Source organism: Apostichopus japonicus, chromosome 19, assembly GCF_037975245.1.
Source record: "Apostichopus japonicus isolate 1M-3 chromosome 19, ASM3797524v1, whole genome shotgun sequence".
NCBI classification, from domain to species: domain Eukaryota; kingdom Metazoa; phylum Echinodermata; class Holothuroidea; order Aspidochirotida; family Stichopodidae; genus Apostichopus; species Apostichopus japonicus.
In genome coordinates this window covers 13,931,325-13,959,027 of record NC_092579.1, presented here as the reverse complement: position 1 = coordinate 13,959,027, position 27,703 = coordinate 13,931,325, and the positions used below count along the sequence as shown (strand labels likewise).

The window sequence follows — 27,703 nt, the reverse complement described above, 5'->3', positions numbered from 1 at the left end:
GCATCCACACAACCCACAATTCTATTCTAAAGACATTGCACGTCATTAATAATCTCTTCCATCCTAAGATGGCAGCAGCTATTCAGGTCTGACACGAGGAGAGATGACAAGGAGGTGCTTTTTCCTAAACAAGGCTAGCAACACAACCAGGCTACTGAAGTAACATGTCCTAACATAGTCCTGGAATACAAAGCATCCTTAGATGTTTATACACTCTAGGTTTAGTTTAAACCAAACTATGGGTGACAGAACATTTTACTCTGGGTCACAAGCCAGGTAACTTGTCCTCACATAGTCCTGGAATACAAAGCATCCTTAGATGTTTATACACTCTAGGTTTAGTTTAAACCAAACTATGGGTGACAGAACATTTTACTCTGGGTCACAAGCCAGGTAACTTGTCCTCACATAGTCCTGGAATACAAAGCATCCTTAGATGTTTATACACTCTAGGTCTAGTTTAAACCAAACTATGGGTGACAGAACATTTTACTCTGGGTCACAAGCCAGGTAACTTGTCCTCACATAGTCCTGGAATACAAAGCATCCTTAGATGTGTATACACTCTGGGTCTAGTTTAAATCAAACTATGGGTGACAGAACATTTATCCTCTGGGTCACAAGCCAGGTAACTTGTCCTCACATAGTCCGGGAATACAAAGCATCCTTAGATGTTTAAACACTCTAGGACTAGTTTAAACCAAACTATGGGTGACAGAACATTTTACTCTGGGTCACAAGCCAGGTAATGGAAAAAAAACGTCTTAACTGAAATAAACGTTCTCCACTGTCATGTGAGGATTTATTTCTCAAGTTTTTTTATTAAGTTGACTAACTTTCAGTCAAAATGAAAATAAATCAGAAAGAAATGCAGTCTGAACATCAATCTGTCAGTGAGTATATACTTAGTGAGGTTAGGCCTTACAGAAATGTATGAGACAGGGCCAGCCTATATGGGTTGCCTTGGAAAAATAGGTTGGGAAGCAGGACTGTACATTAATAGGGCTCTCTGCATTCATTTGTCATTTACATGGTCAACTGATTGATCTGACAATACAACCTAATCAATAAAATCTTGGTCAAAACTTAAAAAGGTGTTTCAAGTTAAATGTGTCAGAAGTGACTTTATACCATTAGTCCATTACAAAACTAGTAGATTTTGCTTCTAAATTACCTTATGAAAGTAAATGTCCATTTAAACTGACATTAGGCTGACTTTAAATTGGTGTAGATTTATACTCAAATTGGTGTAAATTTATTTAAACTATCTGTTCACATCGATTTGATACAGATGGCTTGCCATAGTTTTGCACTGTACTAATTGATGTTGGAGAGATGAATTGATGACCCTGAGGTCAATGTACTTCATGACATTAATACCTGACTGAATGGGATGGCTATGGGCCTCTCTGTGTCTTCCACAACAAAAGGAGAGAAAAACAGTTGGAGAAACACAAAGCTGTAAAAGTAAACAAACATTTGCATTAAATTCTTCCAGAAAACAACCAAACTCTTCATCATCATCTGTTCCATTCTTTTATTAATATTAAGTATCAGAAATGCTACTGTATGGAAAGAAACAAAAGATCTTTACTAAGAATTAACTACAAATTATAAAACAACAAAACAGAGTCCCGATTCACCCTCCTCCCACATACCCCCCCCCCCTTCTTGAGCCTGCATCTCACCAAAGCTCTATGCTCCTATCACAAACATTACACGGATGAAGAAATGGCCCAAAAATACTTAGTAATCCCACCAGGATTGATCATATATAGTCTTCAGTGACACAACAAGCATTGACAAATACTATCAATATTAATCATAATTTATTGTATGTATTCATTTAAAGCATACAAAAATGCACTCCATTGGTATTGAATTAATCCTTGTGCAATTGATTCATTCTATCAGCAAATTTATTCGTGCTATTTGGTCAATCATTAGATCTCTAGAGGTACACAGTGGCATTGGGAGATGACATAGAGAAGGCAAACGAGGACAGGGCTTTGTTATAGAGAAAGCGATCTCGTGGAGACTTCAGATGGACAGCTAAATACATTTGTCATGAAGAACAAAGTGTGGGCATAGTAGTACTGTGCTGGTTAGAGGAAGGGGAGGAGGAAGGGGAGGAGTAAGGGGAGGAGTAAGGGGAGGAGGGGGAGGGGCTACTTTTCCTTTTCACAAACCCTACTTGATATAACTCCTCACATACTGTAAAACCCTTAAATTTCTGTTCTATCACACTCCCTAAGAAAGAAAAAAAAAATTTGTGTGGTATATAAAGTTCATTGTCCTACTTTCCTGCAGTTTCAGAATAGCAAGCAAGAAACTATTCTGAAACAAGCAAGAAATGTAATAAACTAGTTTTCCAACAAGAAAAATGAAAATGTTTAGCTTGTAGCTGCCATGCTATGAAATGACAACAAATATATTATATATACTATATACATTATATATATAGTTTTATTCAAACAAACACTTGTAACTGGGCTAGTCACAATCATGACAACAATGATTACCTTACCTTGGATCAACGCCACTTTTCATTGCATCCCGAGATCCCGATCTGCTCTCCGACGTCTTCCTCGTCTTAAGCTCCTCTGCCTTTCGCTCGATTTGACGACTGCTTTTACTGATGGCCGAAAACGTGTGTCCTCTCTGTCTAAGCCTTGGTTGTGTAAGCTGTGGGTGGTTGTATTCTGCTTAAACATAAACAGAGTAAAAAAAAACTTATTTGATGTTTATATCTTTTTGAAAGGCTTGCAAGCCATGCTATGCTCCTCCTCTCAACAGAGTTTATTTGTTTTCATTCGGAGCTCCAGGCAGCAATGCTACATTAAAATGCAAAATATAAAAAGAAATATAAAATATTTAAAGGAATTCTCAGGAATAAAACTATTGAGATAAATGTGAGATCTCGAGTGACTTGAGGGAAATGCACAGGACCTCAATCTGTTGTAAGAAAGACACAGGACCTTTCAAAAATAGCTCAAGACATCACATGAACCAGACAGAGAGAACGTGAGAACGTCCAAGGGATGCACATGGCCGGAAAGGTAATGTCTGTCTCTGTAACTTAAAATAAGCGACCATTTTGGCATGAATGTGATCCACTTCACATACTATTGATTTCCAGAAAACATGATCGTCGAAGGCAAAGTTCATCGTCAAAAGTTCCCAATTTTCACTTTTAAGCTTAGAGACAGAACAACTTCTGGATGTTCCCTCAGGGAAAGTTACTTCAATTTTTGTGACTCAGTCTTTTTAGTATTTATTTACTCAACAGGGCCTCTTAAAACTCACCGCTTCTTTTCTCCAAGGGCAACACCGACGGTTTTACGATGGCAGTCTTCTCCCTGTCTTTTGTTTCTTTTCCGTCCATCGGTGCTATCACAAAATCGACCGATTTTTTCCTCCCAGCTTGGACGGCTATCACTCCCTGCTTTTCCGTATCTTTCTTATCCTCCTTATCAGCGGTTATCTTTTCTCCGGAAGTTCTCTTGACCACCTCGCCGGGGTCATCTTTCCCTTCTCCATCTTTGTCCTTTGGGGCACCGACATCTTCCAACTCCTTGCTGTATCTCTTCTCCAGGTCGGATACATCTTTGAACGAACTGGGCCTCTGGGAGAATTCCTCGAGGAAGTCCTTCGCCAACGAACGTGGAGATGTGGCACTCAAACTCGAGAGTTTCTTTCGGTGTTCCTCTGCGCTCTCTACCTCGTTAGATATTTCTAGGGTCGGACAGCTCTTAGACTTGTGGAGATGTAGCTTGGACCGCCGGCTCAGATCAAAACGGTCCAGATTCCTGGAATCCTTTTCAACCAATCTCAGAGCTCTAGCGAACTCACCAAACTACCACAATGAAGAAACCAAAACAAAGAAAAGGGTATTAATAGTAATAATAAAGGGTTCTTCATAATAAAGCATTGGGGTTTGTTGCCGTGAGTACAATAAAACAAATGTATTCTACTCACCACTAGGTTCTCCTAAGAATTACTGCAATATTTGGTACTAATCGGGGAATAACTTAATAGCTTTGATATCTTGATCAAGTTTACAAGTTTTGTTTCATTCTGAAAGCTGCAATTACTAAGATTCTGTTCACAAAAATTTGCTAGGATTGAAAAGGGTAGGATCCTGCTAGGATGGAAACGTCAGGCCAACATAGTTTTACACATTCTCTTACACAGGCTCTTTAGTGGATAAGCAGTTTGCTAACAGTTTCATTTTATTTTGATTTTCACAAAAATATGTCATAAACCTTTGCATTTTTGTAGCTAAATATCTTACTGTATGATAATAGACAAAACATTAATATTCCCTTGTATTGCTAAGCGTGTAAGCTAAGTAAATTGTTAACCTTTGTTAGACATTCGCATAACTGTTGTGACACCGAGCCCACAAGCAATGTATTGCTTTAATAGAAATAGTAAAAATAATAAAAAAGATTTAATAGAATCAGATATAAATTCATGGTCAACAAACTAATCCATGGTTTCCACATTTTTGCCCCATTATTTAGGTATCACATCCACAGGTCTGGCTAATTGGGATCAGCTGTTTGATAAACCATACACGCCATATTTTTTGCATGTTAGTTGAGCTAGTTTAGTTAAAAAAAAAAAAAGTTTAAAGACCCAAGGATCAGGAAGCCTAATACAGTAGCTTACTTGAGCCCCTATCCATGTAAGATCGTGGATGAACACCGTCTTATTTCAAGCCTTCTCTTTTCGATAAGTGTTCGGGGGTGTGAATTCGCTACCATTCCTGCTCCCGGGACCACCAGTTAATGTCGCCATCCGACGGACGAGAGTGTATGCCCCAGCATCTGAGTACTTTCTCAAATACTGAGGTAGGCAAAGGCACCCCATTCGATATCACTGCAGTGCAGCCATGACGAACAAAGTTGTTACGAAACCAAGTGAAGAACAGAAACAAACCCCTTTTTCCAAGTTCACAAACCAGAAATACTAAACCCACGGAAGACTCCGCACATCACCACTGCACTGCAGCGATTTTTGAATAGGTCAAGAGAATCTGGCTCCTGGCGGAATTTTGATCCTGGAACCTAAGGATTGTTAGGCAGACACTCTAACCGCTGAACTAAGCCTTTGCCTATATTAACTTGATACCTCAGATTAAAATTGTATTAGGCTCATTTGAAGTATAATCACACAATCTTGCATTAAAACGTAAATCAAATTAGTTCTTTCTATAAAACCCATGGATGTATCTATTAAAGTAAAATGTAAATATTCTGACAATAAAAAATGATCACCTTATCAGAACCAAGGTTATGAGGGAAAGAGCTTTCTCCTGGATCGGGTGACATGCCCATCTCTGGTCTCGGAAAATTCACCATCAAACGATCTTTGTCTAACTCTGGCAACGAAAGAGGAATAAAAAAAACCATCAAACTTAAAGAACAACTGAATCATGATGAAAAGGGAAAAAAACTTGTTATGCAGTAATTATTGATCATAAACTTTGATTTTAGCATGGCTACACATGTTCACTTCGAATATGGAATGACATGGGTCTGCTTCCCAATTTCTAATTAAAATGCCAATTTTCTGGATATTCTAGTAAGAATTCACATTAAAAGAGTACTGGTGTCTTTCCTGTGACATCAAAGATCTTTTTTAATTGAAAATGCAGGAAATAGCTCAAGTTTATATTTCCATTTTTTTTAAACTAGACTACATAAATTAACGTTAAACTGATTCAGTAAAGTATTCCAATTTTCCTTTCAAGATATCTGCAATCATTTTTGTGAGATATTGAAATATTAAAACAACACTTTCTGGTTTGAAATGGGGATTGTAAGGTACACTTTACAAATTGATTTCAAAGTTTCATGCAACCAGGACCACAACCACCAGTTTTGAATAGGGAGTAGTGGGGGTGGGGGAGAGGGGGGCTAAGGTATTATATTGTTGAGAGGAAGGATGTAAGGGAAGAGATGGCACTTTCCCCTTTGAGAAATGAGTTAAGTGGAAGAGGCTTTAAATGAAAAGTGGTGCTACATTTTGAAGCTTAAGAAACAATGTTGAAGAATGCTATAAACCGTACACCGATTTTGGGAAATATTCTCTACTATAGAAGTTTAGGTGGTGGCGCCCTTCACCGTGACTAAAGTAGATATGAAATGTTCCACCGAACAAGCTTTAATGTGTAGTTCAGGATAAACAAGGAACTATATTAACATGAGTAGTGTTATTATACCAAATCTGCTCACTTCAACCAATTCCACAACTGTCTATAGAAATTTACTTAGTGTAGAATTGATAGACAGAATGGAAAAGAATAAAAAGGCTTGACAACGATAAATCTACAGCAGAATTGATATTCCCTTCTCCCAGAATTATTTTTGAGAAAGACAAATTCCCATATTGGTTCAGTTTTTACAGTGATATGCAAACAGAGAAACACAAAAGTGTAAGTGAAAAAGTTCTTGATATTCAACATCTCCAGTTGGAATCCATTGGAAAATTGTGACATTTCAAATTCATGGTATTTTTTTTTTAATTATGAAATAATGCATTAATGTTAAGAGGGCCTAAGAATATTGTCCATGAATTTTGAAAAATGGGAAAAGAAAAATGATTGCCAATTATAGAGTAATGGTGAAAGCAATGGATTTTTAAGAAGTGTATATTAAATTGAGTATGTTTAACTAGAAATACAATGTTAATGATGGGATAATAGAAATCATGTGAGGGAAAAACAGATTGCTGAAAGTTAAGACACTCTTGAAAAAAAAAGAAAAAAACAGGAAAGATTATTGACACCACCAATGTAAAGATTGTATGTCATTAACAAGATTTTTCAATTGATGACAGGAAATCTATATGTTTTTATTTTTTTTTTTGGAGGGGGGGCGTAAGTGGGTGGGTTGGTGGTGGGTGGGGAGGTGTACCAAATTATGCCACTTTGCTACCTAAATATAAACATTGACTGTTACTCTTCATGCTTCTAGGAACATAGTTCAGCAAAGACCTTTTGAATGTTTCTCTGGCTTAAAACAAAAGCTAAAGAAAGAGTAAAAGGGAATGTGAAAGTGACAGAAAAAGGGACAGCAAAAGGGACAGCAAAGAAAAGACAAATATATATATATATATATATATATGTCTAACTGTGTTGTAAGAAAATTATCTGGCTAAAAAAAATCAATGTTAAGTTTTCACAAACTTTGCCTTTTGTGAGGAGACATAAATTTCTGAACAAGCATTAAACTGTGGATTACAGCATCTTCAGAAGGAGACAAAGAGGTCTAGGCATCTACTTCTGAGGTTAAATACCTGGATAGAAGCAACTGCCTAACTTATCATTGCTGGTAGCAAACCACTTTTAGACTCAAGGTGGGGGTTGTTCAATGACCCATTTTAGACTTTTGAGTTCTTTACCAAAGAATTTAGTTCTCTAAATAAGACCATTGCAGTAGCCCAAGAAAGAACTGGTAACAGACATTCTTGAGAAAAAAGTGCAAAATGCTCCAGTCTACTATAGTCTAAAACTCAGCAAACTAAACAAGGTTCTCATTATTTCAGCAGGACTGTGTTAACAATAACGAGCGTGAACATTTCCGGTTCAATTAGTAATTTGTCAGTATTAGTAAGTGCAACACATGAAAGAACAGAGACTAGAGGAGCCACTTCTCAAACTGGAGTAAACCACTGTATCTGCTCTATGATTTGTTCAGTGTTCTGGGCATAGTAATATGTACATATATATACATATATACCCTTGTAAAATAAGCTTATCCCCTGACACAATAACATGCACATCCTTCCATCAGCTCCCCTTCCCCTCCCCCCTCCCCTTTTAGAAAGCATGTCATATTATCTCCTATCCAGGAGTGTTACTTTCAGACCTGGGGATTCTACTCCATTGAGTACGCAGTCATATGAATACCAAGCAAACGATACCACCAATTAGCAAGAGAATATTAGAAAACAGCGAAAGTTAGGTTCAGCGAGACAGTGGAATCATGATTAATGGTGGACACTACGGTGCTACTCTGCGGTGCAATAAATACCCTTTTGCAGTTGCATTGCAAACGAATGCAGACTGGTGTCGCGATCCAGATCTGGGTTGAAATCTTCTTGCGGGGAAAGAAGAAACTGTGGGGGGCTGGCGGGAACCCTTGAGGTAGGAATAGGGATAGTATCTCGGACTAAGTCCAAAGACAGATCAGAGAATAAAATATGAGAAATAAATAAATATCAAACGATATTAAATGGTTTATAGCAGACTACAATGTATGACGTATAAGCCACTTTAAGGAAATTCACTTAATTGAAAGGTACTTCATTACTACCGGTAGAAGAGAAGACAGGGTCGAGAATGCAAGCAAGGACAATGATTTCATAAATGTCATATTATTGGCAAATCTCCAAATTTGTGTTCAAAATTTCAAAATCAGTATGCAATATCATTGCAGCACTTATTAGAGCAATGCATGAGTGTTAATGTACGTTATGACATATTAAACTTTGAATTTATATCTGTGTTTAGAATTAATTATGCAATATTAATGAATGATTATATCAAGCCCCTGGTTTACTATTTCACTACAAAAGTGACATATTTTGCTTCACACAAGGTTCACACTAAAGTAAATTCTACAATATTCTGTACGAATGAGTTCTCTTTGCTCCAGCAGGTTAATTAGTTTTAGTAAAGATGATAACAACTTCCGCCTAAATTCTTGCAAGCGAAGTAGAAAAGGTGTAAAGCTACATTTTCATATTTATTGTGCAGGGTTATCAACAATGTTGATTTATGGTTACGTATTTGCATTTGTCATGTTTGAATCAAATTTCCAAAGGGTGCTCCTTCCAAACTTTTATGATTGTACCTTTGCACTGCCTTGCTTTTATAATACAGAAATGCATTTTAAATGAGTGAAGGAGGTGTTGCTCTTAAAATCCATTTCCTGTTTCTCTCAAAAGTTTACAATTTCCCTGTTCAGTGTCTGTCTCCTCCTTTTGTTTTTCCTTATTAACAAAGACTTTGTATTTGAAAAACAGCAAATAAATTACAAAGGGATCACAAGCAACTTTAATACTGAGCTGGTCAACAAAGACTATGCATTTGAAACACAGCAAATAAACTACAAAGGGATCACAAACAACTTTAATACCGAGCTGGTCGACAAACACTATGCATTTGAAACACAGCAATAAACTACAAAGGGATCACAGGCAACTTTAATACCGAGCTGGTCAACAAAGACTATGCGTTTGAAACAGAGCAAATTAACTACAAAGGGATCACAAGCAACTTTAATACGGGGCTGGTCAACAAAGACTATGCGTTTGAAACAAAGCAAATAAACTACACAGGGATCACAAGCAACTTTAATACGGGGCTGGTCAACAAAGACTATGCGCTTGAAACAGAGCAAATTAACTACAAAGGGATCACAAGCAACTTTAATATGGGGCTGGTCAACGAAGACTATGCGTTTGAAACAGAGCAAATTAACCACAAAGGGATCACGAGCAACTTTAATACGGGGCTGGTCAACAAAGACTATGCGTTTGAAACAAAGCAAATAAACTACAAAGGGATCAAAAGTAACTTTAATACGGGGCTGGACAGCTCAGCTGGTGGAGGAAGGAGCTGTGTTCTTCAGGTCACTGTTTGAAATCATATTTTAGTTTATAATTTCTCTCTCTTCCTTAATAAATTTCAAACTCAAAATAATAAAACTATATATATATATATATATATATTTTTTTGTACACTAACATTTTAAAATAATATTTTCGTATTACATACTCACTTTTGATGTCCTGTTTATAAATATTTATATTTATACTGGAAATTAAAAAAAATGAAAAAATATGCACCAACCTTCTTGAGATTTATCCAACATGTCATCTTCCTCTTCTTCCGGATCGCTCTCCTCGTCTCCTCCGACCCCTTCTTCCGATCCCTCCTCGGAATCCTCGGGGAGGAACGAGAGGATGTGTTCCTCGATCTCTCGATTGTACATCAGGAGAGAGGAGATGTCGTTTAGAGGCATATCCTGTTGCAGCGGGACCAGACTGCCGTCGTTCTGTATCCTCATGATCCAGCTGGTGTCTCCCGTCGCCCGTCGGATGTGAACCTCCGCCCACGATCTACACCAACAGTTGCACTGGTACAGAGAACCGGAAGATAACCTGCTTGGAATGGTCCTCTCTGAGAATGAAGGGGTTCCTTGTAGGGATGATGATGAAGATGGTAATGCTTCATCTCTCGATACGGTGTCTTTTACCACCGTCACCGCCGCGGGGCCAGAGTACGGCCTTGATCTGCCCTCCAACCTCTTAGCGTCTGGGTGTCTGTGTGGTAAGCCTCCTCCCGTCTGTGGGGACTGGTCCTCCTTCTGAGTGTCCCCGGATTTGGACCTCTGTCTCGTGGGTTTATTTGTAGCGAGCTCTTCCTGCGTGCCATCGTGTTTGACCTTGTTCGATGCATCGGAGAGGCTTCCATGTCCGTGGATGTGCGATCGGATCATGTTGTTACATTTCTCGCAGACTCCGTTCCCTTGTAGTTTGGTGCTGCCGCCACTGGTCGTTATAGTAATAATCTTGTTGCCTAGCAACCAACTCTGAGACTGACCACCTATGAGAAGGAACTCGCTGATCGGTGACCTGCAAGAGCAAACCATTACAGGACAATTTTTATACCATCTGCATCACCTCCAGTGCAACCAAACCAAAGGAATGACTAGATTCTAGCGACAAAACGGTTTCTGCGACTATTACTATGGATTAGTTATCGCAAGCTTAGAAGTAGATTTGTGATTGTCATTTGCAAATGCATGGGGAAAAAAACTAACAATTGTTGGATGCATCACAGACTGAAGATCTGCTGAAAACCATTAGGGTTATTAATTGTCATTGTTCATCAGTTGAGAGTGTAACATGCAAACTTGTCAGTCACTTTTGGTTTCAAGATGTTTGGTATATTCATTTACATTTAATCTGGCCTGACTTCCTCATGCTGCACTAGTGCAAACCGGCTTGTAATTTGTAGGGGGGGGGGGGGGGGGGGTAGGGTTCAATCTCACTATTACCTCTTGGGCATGGTAGTGCATGTAGAGAAGGTAAACCGAGCCATCATATCCAGACAGGTCTCCGTCAGCTGTGCATGGAGATTATCCAAGGAATCGTAATTCGGACAAGTGCTCTCTTTGTTCTGTTCCTTATCACTCTTTCCAGATTTAGAAGAAATCCTAGGGGGGGAAAATTAAAAAAAAAATTTACATGCTTATTTTTGACAAAATATTGCACAACCAAGGGTAATATTATAAAATCAAATTTAAATGATCTTAACATATGATGATTTGAACTGGATCACTGCCAATATCAAGAAATATTTTACGTGGCTATAAAATACACCCTTTCTTTGAGTGAATTTATACAAGCCACCTTGAAGATAGTAGATGAAAAAAAAAAATCAAATTAATTTCAAGAAAGATCTTTGGAAAAAAAGTAAAACAACTTTTCAAATACTACTGGATCTTGAAAAATTTCTTAAACTTGAAACTTTATTTTGTTATTTATATTTTTCAATTTTAAGAATTCCAAAAATTCCAGAAAAGACCAAATTTTCAAAGTTCACTAGGGAAATCTTCAATGTGATATTAGATTGAACAATTGATACTGTTCAAGCCCCCCCCCACCCCCCGCCCCCCAAGAATACCACTTGAATATGAGTTATATTTAATATCCTTGTAGGTCACCATCTGCATGGATTGCTATATATTTCAAACATTTCTTACTTATCCCAAATGTACATCGCATTCACATCAAACTTAATTAATTAATCTCTGAGCTCACTTTGTAAGGCTGTTTGATCTTCTCAGCCCTCTTCCAGTCGTCTTGTTGCTCTCCGATTGCGGTGAAAATATCACTGGTCTGGAACAACTAGCTTTCAAACCCTACAAGAGATATTTATAGAGTATTTATTTTCACTTATAATCACAGAGTTTTGTGTCAACATCTCGAAGACTTTTTGTCCAATCGTATCAGTTTATGAGATCGCCAACGATATGATATCAAAAGTGGTCTGAGGTTATGTAAAACCAAGTTACTCCAAGTCCAAGGTCATCATACATTCTGTATTTTAGGAAACTTAATGTTATAACTTTCAGAATGACTTCTGAAACACTTGTGGCATGAATTAATAATAACCTACTGAAAGACCTACCCTTGTTATGCAGTTGACAAACTCTCTCCTGAAAGGCAGACGACATTTGATGAACCACATGGCAATCACATGATGAGCCAGTGATACAACGTAGAGAGAGAACCTGTGTACAAAAACATCATAAAGAGAAAGAAGCAAGGGACTTATGATTAAACCAAAGAGCACGAAACAGGCTTTGATTCAAATTTTCTAACAACATGGTCATCTTCTGACCTTTACACAGGATCTAACATAATGACCAACATTAATGTCTCTTTTTCTTCAACACAAATGTCCTTCATGTCAGAGAGTTAAGAAATAACATCATATCTTAAATTTTGCTATCCTAAGAAGATATTTCACTTATATTTGTAAGATATCTGACACTTTATTTAACAGGGCCAACACCTGAAGGGCCTGACTGGCAGTTTGAGTTAACTTACATTATAGTCTTAGGTACAGGGTCGATGGTGGGGGGGGGGGAGGTCTAGTGGGTCATGGCTTAGTCCGACTCAGGAAAGCTCCTGGGCTTGTGGTGTGAGATTGCAGACGGCTGTTTTTATAGTGAGTAATGAGTCACATCTCACTGTCTGTCAGCGAGCATGATGGGTTTGTACGTGAGTCATTGTTTTCTTTGCTTCCCTTGAAAGATTTTCTCCCCCAAAAAGAAAGCTACTTACTTGTAAGGGTTAGTATAATGCAGTGCTACAGCAAAGATACTCATGTAGGCTGTCTCTACAAAACTGGCATATAAATTAGGAAACCAAATGAGACCTGATGGAAGAAACAAGAAAAAAACAGTGAAAAGAATATATTTTACACTGTATATGTCAACAAGTCCACCAACACTGAGCTGCTGTATAAAATTAACCACTAATTGGAGGTTGCCACAACACAGAGGTAGATTTTAATCTGAAACCAATTCGAACTTATTGATGAAGTCACAAAAGCAAACTCTGTGATAAATAGGCAAACAAAAATTATTAAAGGAACCAAAAATTTGTTATTCCTATGATGTGAAAATTTTGAAAAAGATATACACCTTTTCTAACCTTGTGAATCGCAAATGATTGAAAAGATAAAACCACTCACTAGACAAGAACTCCAGCACCGGAACAGCCATGGAAGGAGTGGCGGACATTTTGGAAAGTTCTAATATAATAGATGGGAGCATTTTCACCATGGTATCCTGCATCTCCAGTACACACAGCATCATTCCATCAATACACTGCTGGGGACATTGGAGCTTTAGGCCACTCTGTAGGTACTTGATCAAGGCAACCTGAAAGTGACGAGATGAACAACAAAATTTGTTCCGATTTTAATGTTTAAGTAAGTATGTAAGTAAGTAAGTTAGTAAGTAAGTAAGTAAAACTTTATAACTCCATAAAAGGAAATTACGATACATGCACGAATCAAAAGTACAAAAATATATAAACCTATATTCCTATATTCACTAAAGAGTTGAAAAAGTAAGAACAGATTAAATGGATAAAAACAGTAAGCATACCCATTAAATAAGCCAAACAATTAACGACTCAACTTATTATTGTAAAGTATTATTGCACGGGGGATGAAGGAATTAATGGGTGTCGATTAGTCTCTAGTTGTGGGAGTCTCAGTTTGCCAATACCTCTCTTAATTAGGCTGGCTGTCATGAAGGTGGTGATGGGAATGATATACAGTCACTCCACACTGTATCAAGCTTGGATTGTAGAAGGCACTGGTACACAATGTCAACAGCAGACTGAGAACCCCAACTACGTTTATTTTTCGTTCGACTGGTTTGTTTTTGGATTGGTGGATGTTCCGCCTTGACCTGTTTTATTCGATATCATAAACAGTAAGTAAACGATGGTTTCCTTTTTATGCTGTTCTGGATAGCTTCATATATATTCATGTAGGGTGGTGATCTGCAATTTTTATCACCAGTGATCCAGAGATGCAGCTGAAACCTAACCAAACTAAAGAGACCAGATGAAATCGAGAGGAAGAAAATAGTTGCTTATATAGCTTCTACAGACATGCCTCCCATTACTATTAGAATAACGAATTTGTAACAAATGATTTCCTTTGTGGAAATTTCTCAGAATATTTCAGTAAGTTTTTACAATTTTCTGGAATGTTTACAAGGTCGCCCAAATATTTCTGAAGCCACCATTGGTTCCCGACCATAGTTTGCGGACAACTGGCCTTGTTTATCTGATGTGGAAGTCGCTTACCTTTTGTGTCGGTTCCAGCTGTGAGTGGTACGGCACTAACGCAGTCAACAGACCATAGACACAGACGAAGAAATCAATTCTATGAAAATTGGAAGGAACGTTGACCAAGGAACTGACTTTTGCTGGATTCTCAATCTAGTGGGAATAAAAAAAATGGAAACATAGAGAGAGCAAACTTCAAGTACTGTAGATAGAAGCCAAAATAGCCTTTGGTAAATATTTGTATCAATAAAATCCAAAAGGGAGTGACTTTTTAATGTATATTAATGGTAAAACAGAGGGTTTGTGAAGATATTACTTATCAAACTTATTGTTGGAAACAAATTCACAAATTTTTAAAAACCATTTGTTACCGTTTATACATTGAAACAATTTAAACATTGAAAGCCTGTACTATTTTAGTATTAAAAAGCTTTCATTAGAATATTTTCTTTGTCATACTAACCATCGAGAACATTGTCTTGCACAAGAGATCTAGATTAGCTTGAGAAGCCAAAACAAGCGTTTTGTTTTGGAGGGCTTTAGTAAGTCCAAAGATGACCACTTGCAGGACATGCCAATCCAACTCCTAGGGAAGAAAAAAATAGAAGATAAATAACCGAGTACTTAAGGTGGTGACAAAATTGATCCGTTTACACAGTTACCAGCCTAAAACAGCAGATCTACCAGTACAGAGGTATTCAATGGTGACAATCGTATGGACTTGACAAGACCATGAAATGATCGATAATACGCTGAAGTTGACAAAATATTGACAATGGTTCGAATCATTCTTGGTTAAGACATATGTGTAAAATATGTGTAAAAATCGTGAAGGGTGTGACATTTCAATCAACATACACCCTAGCACCAATCAATTTAGCCTAGCATGGATAGCTATCCATCATCCTTCTGTCATTTTAGCCTAGCATGGATAGCTATCCATCATCCTTTGTCAATTTAGCCTAGCATGGATAGCTATCCATCATCCTTTGTCATTTTAGCCTAGCATGGATAGCTATCCATCACCCTTTGTCCTTTTAGCCTAGCATGGATAGCTATCCATCATCCTTTGTCCTTTTAGCCTAGCATGGATAGCTATCCATCATCCTTTGTCAATTTAGCCTATCATGGATAGCTATCCATCACCCTTTGTCCTTTTAGCCTAGCATGGATAGCTATCCATCATCCTCTGTCAATTTAGCATAGCATGGATAGCTATCCATCATCCTTTGTCAATTTAGCCTAGCATGGATAGCTATCCATCATTCTTTGTCAATTTAGCATAGCATGGATAGCTATCCATCATCCTATGTCAATTTAGCCTAGCATGGATAGCTACCCATCATCCTTTGTCAATTTAGCCTAGCATGGATAGCTATTCATCATCCTTTGTCATTTTAGCCTAGCATGGATAGCTATCCATCATCCTTTGTCAATTTAGACTAGCATGGATAGCTATCCATCATCCTTTTTCAATTTGGCCTAGCATGGATAGCTATCCATCATCCTTTGTCAATTTAGCCTAGCATGGATAGCTATTCATCATCCTTTGTCATTTTAGCCTAGCATGGATAGCTATCCATCATCCTTTGTCAATTTAGCCTAGCAAGGATAGATATCCATCATCCTTAGTCAATTTAGCCTAGCATGGATATCTATCCATCATCCTTTGTCAATTTAGCCAAGCATGGATAGCTTATCCATCATCCTTTGTCACTAAGATGTCTGTGTTTCAATTATGCTTTTTTACTTACACACTTGAGACTGACAGTGACTGCCTTGAAAGCCTGCCCAAATGGTAGGATGGTAGTCCTGCAGTATCGTTCTACCAGAGGCGGTGAGGTGGCCATGGGAGGAGAAGGCCGTCCTGCAATGTCCATCTCCATCCTGTGTAACAAACAGCTTGTTGATATCACTCTGGTATTTAACAGCTGGCTATGTTTCATTTATACTAATACTACAGGCCGTATCGAACTTTCATCCAAATTTCACCCATGTGATTAGCTCGATGTTCCATTAGATACCATGCCAGGAGAAGGATGTTGAGAGAGGCTATAGCATCAGGCAACCAGGCTGTGCAAGTAATCTGTTGTGTTCCATTAGTTTATACCACTGGCACTTCTGGCTGGCAAAGATTATACCTATTATGCAATATTCACTCATACTACCTGAGCAGGATTTTTGATGCTTCTGTGGCTATATTGTTTGACATGTCACTTAAACACAATATTTAGAATATTTAATAACTCTATCAACGACAGTGTTGCAAAGTCTCACGAGAAATGCTGGCATTGCAAGCGTTCATTCCCATCACACCGATCTCTGCGTTAACACATCACAGGTTTATATTCACAGCCATCTAGCAAAATAAACAAACACTTTTCCTTCTGTGCAAGTAATCTTCCTATTTGCCCATGTTGGTATATTTAACTGTCAGGAAATCCCTGAACCACTGCATTAATGTTGTAATCCTACTGAAAGAGAACAAATGTTTTAAAAATGGTTACAAAAAAAATGAAAAAAGAAAATAATATGAAGCCCTTACCCAACATCACAGAGAATATATGGACTGTACTTCATGACACCATCCTTGTCTGGTAACCCTAGGCGACCATGACAGTCTGCTTTGAGCTGGAGAAGACACTCAAAGACCTATTAAACATGAGATAAGAATAATTCTTGAGCATTGCACACAAGTATGCATAAAAGATTCACAGAACAATACGACAATACAAGCTGGGAAGTTCCTGAATATGTTGTTGTTTTTATATCGATGTACTAGGCTAGCACATCCATACAAACAGTTAGGACAGTTGAACACAGTAATTTCAAGCGTTCCCTAAATTTGCGTTCTGTGTTATACGTATGTAGCTGCACTAATAGTTACTGTAGTTGATGTGTTTGTAATCAAATTGTAACCACTCGTTCGATGGCAATTTTAATCCACAGAGCTTAACGAAAACCGCTACAATTCTCACGGTGAAATTAAGAAACATAAATTTTGTATTTTGAGACACTTTCAAGGATTATTTCACCCATTTGGCAGAATAATACAGTAAACTTCAACACATCAGTTAGGGAAATGTTTCCATGCCTCGTGCATTTTGACTACTGACCTTTGCATGTATAATACTTTCTACTTTTGTCAGAATCTGGTCAAACCATCAATGAAATCACATTTACAACCAGAATGCAAAAATGCATTGTGGTTTTGATGATGTAACATGAGCAGTTTTATTCATGAATCTGATGTAATGTATACTTTTTCACTATTTGACATCTGGTGACCCCAAATGATCTTTGACCTCCACCAAAAACAATAGGCTTCTTGTACTCATTGTGGTTCTTCTACACACCAAATATGAAATTGGTCTGACCTTCCCTTCTTGAGATATCGTGTTTACAATCTGAGCGTCACAAACGCAATCACACATACATACACACATACGCCATTATGAATGCAAAGGTTACGATTATCATCGAAAGCAAAAAGGATAGAACTAAACTCGCTGAGCAAAGTCAAAGAGATCATCATCACCGCTATCTTTTAAATGAGCATTAAATGCCCTTACTTTTGCAAAGTTACCATATACCATCATACATGGAATTATTTGAAAAGTATCCAAAAGCAGACAAATAGAATGATATAGTATCCCCCATCAGAATTATCATTTCACACCAATCATCATTTGACTTTACTCCCTCTCCAGAAAAGAAAAGGGGGGTAAGATGTGATGGCTATTTTAACAGGATTAGTTTTATTTCACACCAATTTTTCTCTTCGTTTTTTCACACTTACCCTTGCTCTTATATCACTTGCTACCGAAGACTTGTAGTTATTTTTGTACTGGTTCAACATGTGTTTGACCAGTAGCTCAAAGGCAGCGACTGCATGGTTGGATGGTGAACGACTCAACTTGGTCTGTGGGTACACAAAAGAAGATTGATCGAAGAAGTGAAAATAACGAGATCTTTTAAATAGATTTTCACAAGTTGATGGAGGGGTGGGCAGGAAGGTGTTAACATGCTCAAGACATTTACATTGAATAATTCAAAATATCAGAGACAATAAATAGTGCACCGAAATGTAAGAAAGGCAAAAAATAGTTATTGTTTCAATAGCAGGTACTAATATGAATCTCCAAACAATTTGTGAAAGTCATACCATAATAGATCAAATGTGGCACAATTTTCACTTTTGTAAAATTTTTCGAACATTTTATTTTATCTTTTCCATTTACGCAGCGCTCACTTCTGATCCAGTTTCAAATGTGACAAAAAAAATTTAAAAGAATAGAAAAGAAATGAAAAAATCAATCATAGCAAACTGAAATAGAGAACAAAGTGGTTGACTTTGAAGGAGTTTTCAGTTGAACATTGCGATCGCATGCCAACTGCGCATACGACATCAATATTTCCTATCAAAAAATTTTCAAGATATTCTATATATTTTTCAGTTGCATATCTTGAAAAGCAAACTAAGTACAGGAGTATTAACTGCACTGTACATGTTCTCCTTTGATGGAGGGGTACCACATTTTAACACTAAAAATTTCTTGGTTTGATGCTTCACACATGATTCGAATGAAAATAAAAGACGTCCGTTACTTACCTTAAACATCTCCAGCAAGCCCAACACACCGGTCTGTATGTCAACCAACTCTGCTTCCTTCCTTATGACCTTTGACCCCAGGGGTCCAGGAGACTCTACATCTCTGGTTTGTACAGGGTTCATCACAACCTGTGAATGAGAATGTTTGTCTACGATAAAGAAGGTGTTTGTGAGATAACACATGCCGCATTTGTCTACGATAAAGAAGGTGTTTGTGAGATGGCACATGCCGCATTTGTCTAGGATAAAGAAGGTGGTGGTGTTTGTGAGAAAACACCTGCCACATTTGTCTTTGATTAAGAAGGTGTTTGTGTTTGTAAGAAAACACCTGCCACATTTGTCTACGATAAAGAAGGTGTTTGTGTTAAAACAACTGCCACATTTTTCTACAATAAAGAAGGTGTTTGTGTTTGTGAGACAACACCTGCCACATTTGTCTCTGATAAATTGATAAATAAGGTGTTTGTGTTGATGAGATAACACCTGCCACATTTGTCTTTGATTAAGAAGGTGTTTGTGTTTGTGAGATAACACCTGCCACATTTGTCTATGATAAAGGTGTTTGTGAGATATCACCTGTCATTAAGTGGTGAAATCTACATTGGTGGGCTTGATATGAGCCCTCGATTCTGTAGGTTTTATGACATTTCTGTGTTAGATTTATTTAACCCCAAATTCAGTACAAAATTTTGCATTAAATTCTTTACCAGATTTGTAAAGCATCTTCATATCTTTAATAATTTGATACAGAACAATAGCTGTGAAAATAAAGTGGATTCTACAATAAAACAACTTGTATAGGATAACACACATGAAATACACAAAGGTTACAATGCCCACACATTTCAAACCTAATAAAATCTTTCTTCAAAAGGCACATCATTCTAAAGGCGGCAATACATTGCACAAATAAACACATAACATTAGGACAAAACCCTTCATGTCAACGTTCCTGGCTTGCATAAGAAATCATGTTCGAGTTTGAGTCCCTCCAAGATTAATGTATGTCGTCCAGTTACAGAGTTGTTGACAATTGACAATTCATAATAGTGGACGTTAAATATGAATCTAAGAGACTGACTTCGGTCAGCTTGCGGCTTTGATAAGCCAATGATGGCTTCTTCACTAGTTCCTACTTGCAGGATGATCTGAAGTACATACATACATGTTTGCAGAGATGGCCGTAATTGAATCTTTACCTTGGCAATGATGTCCAGCACATCTAAACATCTTTTCATCTGACAGACTTTAGCAATATCCAACAGGAACTGCACCACCACCTTACGGATGTGAAAGCTAGGATCGTCTGCGATGTGAGCAAACTGCGGCAGAATTACCATCTCAAGGAGGTCATCCTGAGACAGAGATGATTAACAAATAATAATAATATGCAACTTATTTAGCGCAATATGCAAAAGCTTCAAAGCGCTTTACAAAACATAATACATAAAAACAAGGTCGTAAAACATAAATACAAAAACCAATACACCTAACAAAGATAAAATTACACAATGTAAAGTAGAGAAAATGTTAAAAATACAGTGTAAAACTACATGAAATATGTGAAAAAGTACTAAAATAACTATATAACTATTTCACAATATACAGAATCAATAATAGCATAAAACACATAGCAAATATATATTGCACAAATATTGCAATGGAATTCAGTTATGTAAAATGGTGACACTAAAACAGCCATAAAATGAAAGATATATTTATGTGTCATAGAAATGAAGCCGGAAAAGGTGGGTTTTGAGTTTGGATTTGAGTTTGAGTTTGGTTTTGAGTTTGGAAATAATGTGTAAAAGAGTCAGCATATATTTTTTTCTTAGATTTGCAAAGTAAACATATTCTGAAATTGTGGCTGGTTGACTATCCATCCTGACTTTGTGTCTACACAACAAATTTGCAAAAAATCATACCACTTTATTATTCCAAAAATATCCTGCAAATATTAACCAATATGAGCACTCATGATCAACATTCTACAAGGTTATTGTATTAATTATATTAACTAATTTAACCCTTTGAAATGTGTTAGCATCTTCAACAGAAATTTTGACATAATGTAACAATTTTCATTTTGATAATATATTTGCGTGTACAGTCTAAAAATCAAATCAAGATTTTGCTTATGTTCAGTAGGTATTTTGTAGGTATAGCATGATTTTATTTAATTTTTATTTAATTTTATTTTGTATGTGAAAATTTGAGTTCAGTTCAGTGGAGAATGAAAGAAAAGAAAAAGAAAAATAGAACTAAAATTGTTCACAAATTTTGTAATGTGGTATCGAGAACAGGAGGATAAGAGTGACATAAAGAGGATATGTTGCATCCAACAATTTTTGTTCCGAGAATTACATGATTTTTTAACTTTCTATGTGAAATTTGAAACAAGAGGAATAAATCAAATTGGACATACCTCGTACAAGTGTCTCGTGGCACTATGAACAGAGGACAAGACTAGGACAGACTTTTCTCTGACTGAGGTGGGACGATCCTTCCGGAAGAAGTTTTCCATCAGCCGCTGTAAGTTGGGTATCCAGTCTACTTTGGTTGGATGGATAGACTGAGCTCTAAACGAGATCAGTGAGAGTAAAGAACTCTCCTAAACAGTAAAAACAGAAGACAAGAATGGATTGAAAGAGATGAAATTGGGCATTGTTTGCTCCTTCAAATTGGTAGAAAAGAAATTCTTTGCAGAATCTGCACCAATTAATTTCGATGAGAGTTATTTTGAGTAATAACAAGTCATTCTGTCGATAAAAAACAGGTAAGGATTGCACAAATTCCGCGGTGAAATGTACTGCACTCTTTTCAATTTTAAAATGTTTGTGGGGTTCCCCCCCCCCCCCGCCTCAATCATGTTAAATATTTACAGAGATGAATGGAGAAAGAATCACTGATGTGAAGTTAAAAGAAACCATCTATTAACTTAACTACAGGAAGTTAAAGATTTCACCACAAACACAATCTCAATTGTATTGCCATTGTCACACTTCTGTTCACCATGGGCAGTGCATAGTATAAGTCTATGAATCTTATTTGTTTTTATGGGGGTGGGGTGGGGTGGGGAGGGGTGTGGTGTGGTGTGGTGTGGTGTGGTGTGGTGTGGTGGGAACAATGGTAAAGGCTAGTAATTGGCTGCTCTCTATAAACAATAAAGCTATTACTTTCCATCATTAATTTTTACCACCTTGGCTCTTTCCACTTTCATGTCATACAACAGGGATGAGCCTGGGGTAAATAAAATGTCACGGAACTTTGCAAAAATTGCGGTATAGGCTCCAGTTTGCATATGCTACAGTGTGTGTTAGGATAATAGTTTTTGTCCCCGAGGTAGAAAAGAAATCACTGATATTCCGCGAATTTGCGGAAGAAGCTCATGCCCGATACAAACATCTGGCTGTCAACATAGAGACAACCCACTAATGTGTTATCTTCCAACTCATCATAATATTTTACCGGTCGCACAGAGGAAAACTCTTCTACGATAGCAAAAAGCTTGATAGGGGATCCATCGTATTCGTGGTTGTCGTGGAGTGTTTCAATGTACGACAATAGGGACTGAGCTTCTCTGTTTAAAGTTTCCAGGAGTTGGCCTTCTTGGTCAGAGCTCGGTACCTACAGAGAAACGAACAAAAATACGACTTTTGATATTAATTTATCGGATGGGTCGTTTGCAGTTAGTATTAGATGAACCGTCGGTTTGTACAATAAAACAACAGTAGAATATCATCAGACCAAAAAAAAGGTGGATCTCTTAAAAAATAGGATATGATATTCTTAAAATTTTTAAGTAATACATGTGGTGCGTCGGGTATTGTTTATCTCTGCACCATCCTGACATCCAAAGAACTCTAATGGATGGTGTGGATATTGTTCATCTCTACACCATACCCTCACCCGAGGAACAAATGTAAGGTATGGGAATTTTTCATCTCTGCACCATACCATCACCTGAGGATCACTAATGTAAGGTATGGATATTGTTTATCTCTACACCATTCCATCACCTGAGGAAACACTAATGTATGGTGTGGATATTGCTGATCTCTACACCATACCGTCACATGAGGATCACTAATGTATGGTGTGGATATTGTTGACCTCTACACCATACCATCAAATGAGGAACACTAATGTATGGTATGGATATTGTTCATCTCTACACCATACCCTCACCCGAGGAACAAATGTAAGGTATGGGAATTTTTCATCTCTGCACCATACCATCACCTGAGGATCACTAATGTAAGGTATGGATATTGTTTATCTCTACACCATTCCATCACCTGAGGAAACACTAATGTATGGTGTGGATATTGCTGATCTCTACACCATACCGTCACATGAGGATCACTAATGTATGGTGTGGATATTGTTGACCTCTACACCATACCATCAAATGAGGAACACTAATGTATGGTGTGGATATTGTTGATCTCTACACCATACCATCACATGAGGAACACTAATGTATGGTGTGGATATTGTTTATTTCTGCACCATACCATCACATGAGGAACACTAATGTATGGTATGGATATTGTTTATCTCTACACCATACCATCACCTGAGGAACACTAATGTATGGTATGGATATTGTTTATTTCTACACCATACCATCACCTGAGGAACACTAGTGTATGGTATGGATATTGTTTATAATCTTGTGTATAATGGACTACACATCAAGTTTAACTCACTTGCATCTGGCTAAATAGCTCTCTGATGATGTCCAAGATGGTGTCCCACGTTCCCTGTGGAATCTCCTTGCTGTATTTTTTGACCAACCTCTGTACAGACAATGCAACTTCATAGGCTACCACAATAGATTTACTCTTCAATGCCTATAAAATTAAAAAAACGAAATTGAATTTTAACTCAAAAGCAAGGAAATACCAAGTTCAAAATACCAACAATTTTGCACCATTTAGCAATTGCCAATTTATCTGCAGCACACAAGTTCTTTGAAACCTTATTAATGCAGCCTTCAGAGTCTTATGGCAAAGAACAACATGAAATTTGTAGTACCTTGGGGAGTTTGTATAGAGACTTTATTGAAGGGGCCTGCTTATGATATTAGAATATTTTCAACAAAAACAACAGATGGAAAACTCTCATGTAGATATTTCTGATCCTACGACCATGTCATGTTATATATCACGTTACACTGCCAAGTCACAAAAATAGATTCTTTTCTTCAGTAATGTGGGCCACGGATTCGGTATAAAATTTCACTGTGGCCTGCAAGATCCACCACTCTGTGTCCACTTCTGCACTAGATAAAAACTTTTCATGTATGCACTTAACGAGGCATAGAGTAATTAATTAATTGAGACATTACCGTGTAGAAGGATGGTAGCACGGACATGAATCGATGTTTGAGTGAGCTGACTCTCTTAGACCCCCAGAGGGCCATTCCAACAAAGAAGACCGCACCACGCAGCAGAACAAAATCTGTTACGTTGCGACTGAAATGGATACAGAAACAGAGCTATGTAAGTGTCAGAAACATCACTTAAAGTTACTATAACCAAAATCATACAGATTCACGACAAAGCAAAAAATAGCAAAGGCAATTCCAGGGTTAATAATCAACTACAACTAATCAACTTTCCAACTACAAGAGTAATGATAAAGCTGTTAAAAATATTGCTTAATCTTCTACAAAAGCTTGTGTGAAGCATTGATTGATAAATCTTCAAATGAATTTGTCTGTCTGATCTCTCCAATTAACCTGCAATTCTCTGTTTCATTTTTAGTCTGCCTCTGAAGAAATCCCTGCTAGGACAGAAATAATTGTTACAACCTAATACATTTATCAAGGGACACAAGCTTTAAAAAAAATTAACTAATTTTTGCATAAGGACATTCAAGGGGGATAATTCAAACCCATCCATCATCTTTATCTTATTAGAAAGACTCCTTGTCATGAAAAAACTCTCCCAAATTTACTTAAAGGAAAATCTTGTTCTGTTTTTGGAGATATCTTGGTTCAAATGTCCAGTGAGGGGGCTGTCATTTCATCAACAAGTAATGCCATTAAACGCAGTTTTCTCTTGTTCTAGTCATATTTTCATAATAATAAGCAGACAGTGTCTTTCCTGAGAAGAATACTAGAATGATTGAATGTTTAATAGAAACTTCATCATTGCAGTATAAACATTTGAACAAATTACTGTCTCTTCAAAAGGAAAACCAATTGGTTACAAAGTGAAGTCCTTGTAAGGTTTCCATATGGGAGCTAGGGTTAATTAATTGATAAAAAAACTATAAAATAGAATATAGAATTTAAAGCACCTATCTTCCAGTAGACTACACATAGTGTAGATAGCACTGTGTCCGAGATGGGTACCCAAGAGATTCCGCATCAGCTAACGAATAGAATCACAAAACACAGAGAAATAATAACACAAATTAATTTGACATTTAAAATATGCTAATTTAACTGATATCTTATGTAAGGCCGTATCTACGTTATCATATTTTATATTTTTATTTTTGTGATATTACGCATTCTAAATGTATGATGTACAGGAACTCGCCATACGATAAACAGGAAAACATTTCTTGTCAATTTTAACACAAAATACTAACAACCTTCTGCCATGCATATATAGTTTTATTGTTAAGATTGCTCAAAAAAAAAAGATTTTATTGACGACAATTATTGTTGTAAATAGTCAGGGTGCACAACCAGCAGTTTCTCTATAAATGTTTTGCATACTCAAATATTTTACAAGAATTAATTTATTAAGTATATTATATATTTTCTATTATCGTTTGTAATAATATTAGATGTATTGATTTAGAGTATGAAGATTGTTAAGGAAGTCAAGAGAATAAAGAGGTTATAATATCCATAATTTCAACACTTGAAACTAGTTAACTTACCAGATATACATTGCACTTGATACAGAGAGCTATACCTAGTGTCCTAGTACATTAAAAACCAAATCTTTCTATAACCACAAGGGTTTCAAATGATTCACTTATCATTACAATAATTATACCTCTGCCCCATATTTCTGTGAAAGCGCTTTTGAAAAGAGAAGGCTTTGATACAGGCCGTTTTCATCTACATGGATCCAGGGTTCCAAATGATCTTGTGTTGGCTGACTAACCCTTGGGGAAGTACTAAAATTAACTAAACTAACAAAAATTATCTTTGTAGGGTTGATCCATGTTATTGATGATGTAAAGGGAGATGAGTATTAAAAAGTTCCTAGTTACCTTCCAGGTTGGTTCGCAGCATGTCTTGATATTAACTGTCTTACAGAGAGCGATAATGAAATAGGACAAAGACTCGGTTGGCAGACAACTGTAACAGACCACGGCGTCCAAAACTTTTAATGCCAGATCAATTTCCTCTTCCGAGTTGGTATGATGACAGACACTACATGTGTGTCTATAAAACAAAAAGAGAGATGAATGAAAATTAATTTATGAATTAATTAATAATCATGAGACCATCATTCATGATTATTCATTGCAAAATATCTGAGAAAGAAACTTTCATATCTCTGTTTTTGACTTCTTTAACAATCACCATCATTTTTATTACCACCAATTATGGGGTACCCCAGTTATCCAATATTACTCTAGCATATCAGAAGTCCCACCAGGTGGACAACCAGAGGCTCTGTATAGGACTACAGGTGACATCTACAAAAAAATATTAAAACACATATCATCTAGTGACTCATCCACCCACCAGCATGCACAATGCAAGCTTACCCAAACAACAATGTAAAGAATGTCTTCTTATGATGGTATTCTCTTAAATTTTCAATTAGCCATTGTCATTGAGCCTTTGAAGAAGATCCTGCTAGGATCGAAACGTCAGGCCAACTTTCTTTTACACATTCTCCTACACAAGCACTCTAGTGGATAAGCAGTTTGCTAACAGTTTTATTTTATTTTAAATTTTCAATTAAAACGATAGATTTTATTTTTTAACCAGTCATTTTCTAAAAATTTGCCACGTGTGAGTGGCACAAGTTACTGCCGTAATTCAGACTTCTAAAATGATCGATCCCTCGATACATACAATCTCTCAAAAAGTTTCTACAAATGATATAAAAGCAAACCCAACCTGACGAAGCCTGCTATAATATGTTCATCTAAGAAACAAGCGTTATATTTGATGACGTTGACGAGCACCCTCAGGAAGTCAGAGGTCTTCCTACAAACAGAAATGGCGAGAGAAAGAAAAGAACGAAATCCGTAAGAATTATATTGTTACGTATTCTTTGAAAAGGGACAAGGTAAATTGTCTGCAGTGAAGTCTGTTGCTTAGACCTGTCATGTTTACTAACAACTGAGCAGTTACAGTGTCTAAAAGCTGTTATAAAAGTAACGAAACGACATTCCAATTCCAACGAAAATGACATCATAATATTCCAGGACAAACTCAACTTAAACTATATCAAACTAGAATCACATGACCAAATTCCATTTCCAAGTACAATCATATGATCAGCTTCCAATTTCAACTAGAATTACATGACCACATTCCAATTCAATCTGGAATCACATGACAACATTCCGATTCCAACTACAATCACATGACCAGTTTCCAATTCAAACTAGAACCATGTTACCACATTCCAATTCCAAAACTAGGATCACATGAGCAGTTTCCCAGTCCCACTGGTATCACATGACCATATTAAAATTCAAACTAGA

At 37.0% G+C, this 27,703-nt stretch overlaps 1 protein-coding gene across 5 annotated transcripts in view; it reads right to left on the bottom strand.

The window, feature by feature from the left end:
* LOC139959528 (tuberin-like) overlaps positions 1-27,703 on the bottom strand; it is a 43,991-nt gene that overhangs the window by 9,359 nt on the left and 6,929 nt on the right. For 4 of the 5 annotated variants that reach the window (XM_071957226.1, XM_071957227.1, XM_071957228.1 and 1 more), the window contains 25 exons: positions 27,111-27,200; positions 26,249-26,423; positions 25,316-25,389; positions 24,360-24,486; positions 23,719-23,862; positions 22,475-22,633; positions 21,432-21,617; positions 20,206-20,361; positions 19,007-19,135; positions 18,194-18,316; positions 16,940-17,046; positions 16,149-16,281; positions 14,858-14,980; positions 14,413-14,547; positions 13,283-13,472; positions 12,871-12,964; positions 12,212-12,314; positions 11,842-11,942; positions 11,076-11,234; positions 9,866-10,650; positions 8,043-8,180; positions 5,283-5,386; positions 3,307-3,856; positions 2,528-2,702; positions 1,381-1,459 (listed from right to left, as the gene is read on the bottom strand). In XM_071957226.1, coding sequence (XP_071813327.1) covers positions 1,381-1,459; positions 2,528-2,702; positions 3,307-3,856; positions 5,283-5,386; positions 8,043-8,180; positions 9,866-10,650; positions 11,076-11,234; positions 11,842-11,942; positions 12,212-12,314; positions 12,871-12,964; positions 13,283-13,472; positions 14,413-14,547; positions 14,858-14,980; positions 16,149-16,281; positions 16,940-17,046; positions 18,194-18,316; positions 19,007-19,135; positions 20,206-20,361; positions 21,432-21,617; positions 22,475-22,633; positions 23,719-23,862; positions 24,360-24,486; positions 25,316-25,389; positions 26,249-26,423; positions 27,111-27,200 — 4,339 coding nt within the window. The remainder of the gene's footprint in view (positions 1-1,380; positions 1,460-2,527; positions 2,703-3,306; positions 3,857-5,282; positions 5,387-8,042; positions 8,181-9,865; positions 10,651-11,075; positions 11,235-11,841; positions 11,943-12,211; positions 12,315-12,870; positions 12,965-13,282; positions 13,473-14,412; positions 14,548-14,857; positions 14,981-16,148; positions 16,282-16,939; positions 17,047-18,193; positions 18,317-19,006; positions 19,136-20,205; positions 20,362-21,431; positions 21,618-22,474; positions 22,634-23,718; positions 23,863-24,359; positions 24,487-25,315; positions 25,390-26,248; positions 26,424-27,110; positions 27,201-27,703) is intronic. The other variant, XM_071957231.1, reaches the window with a different exon arrangement.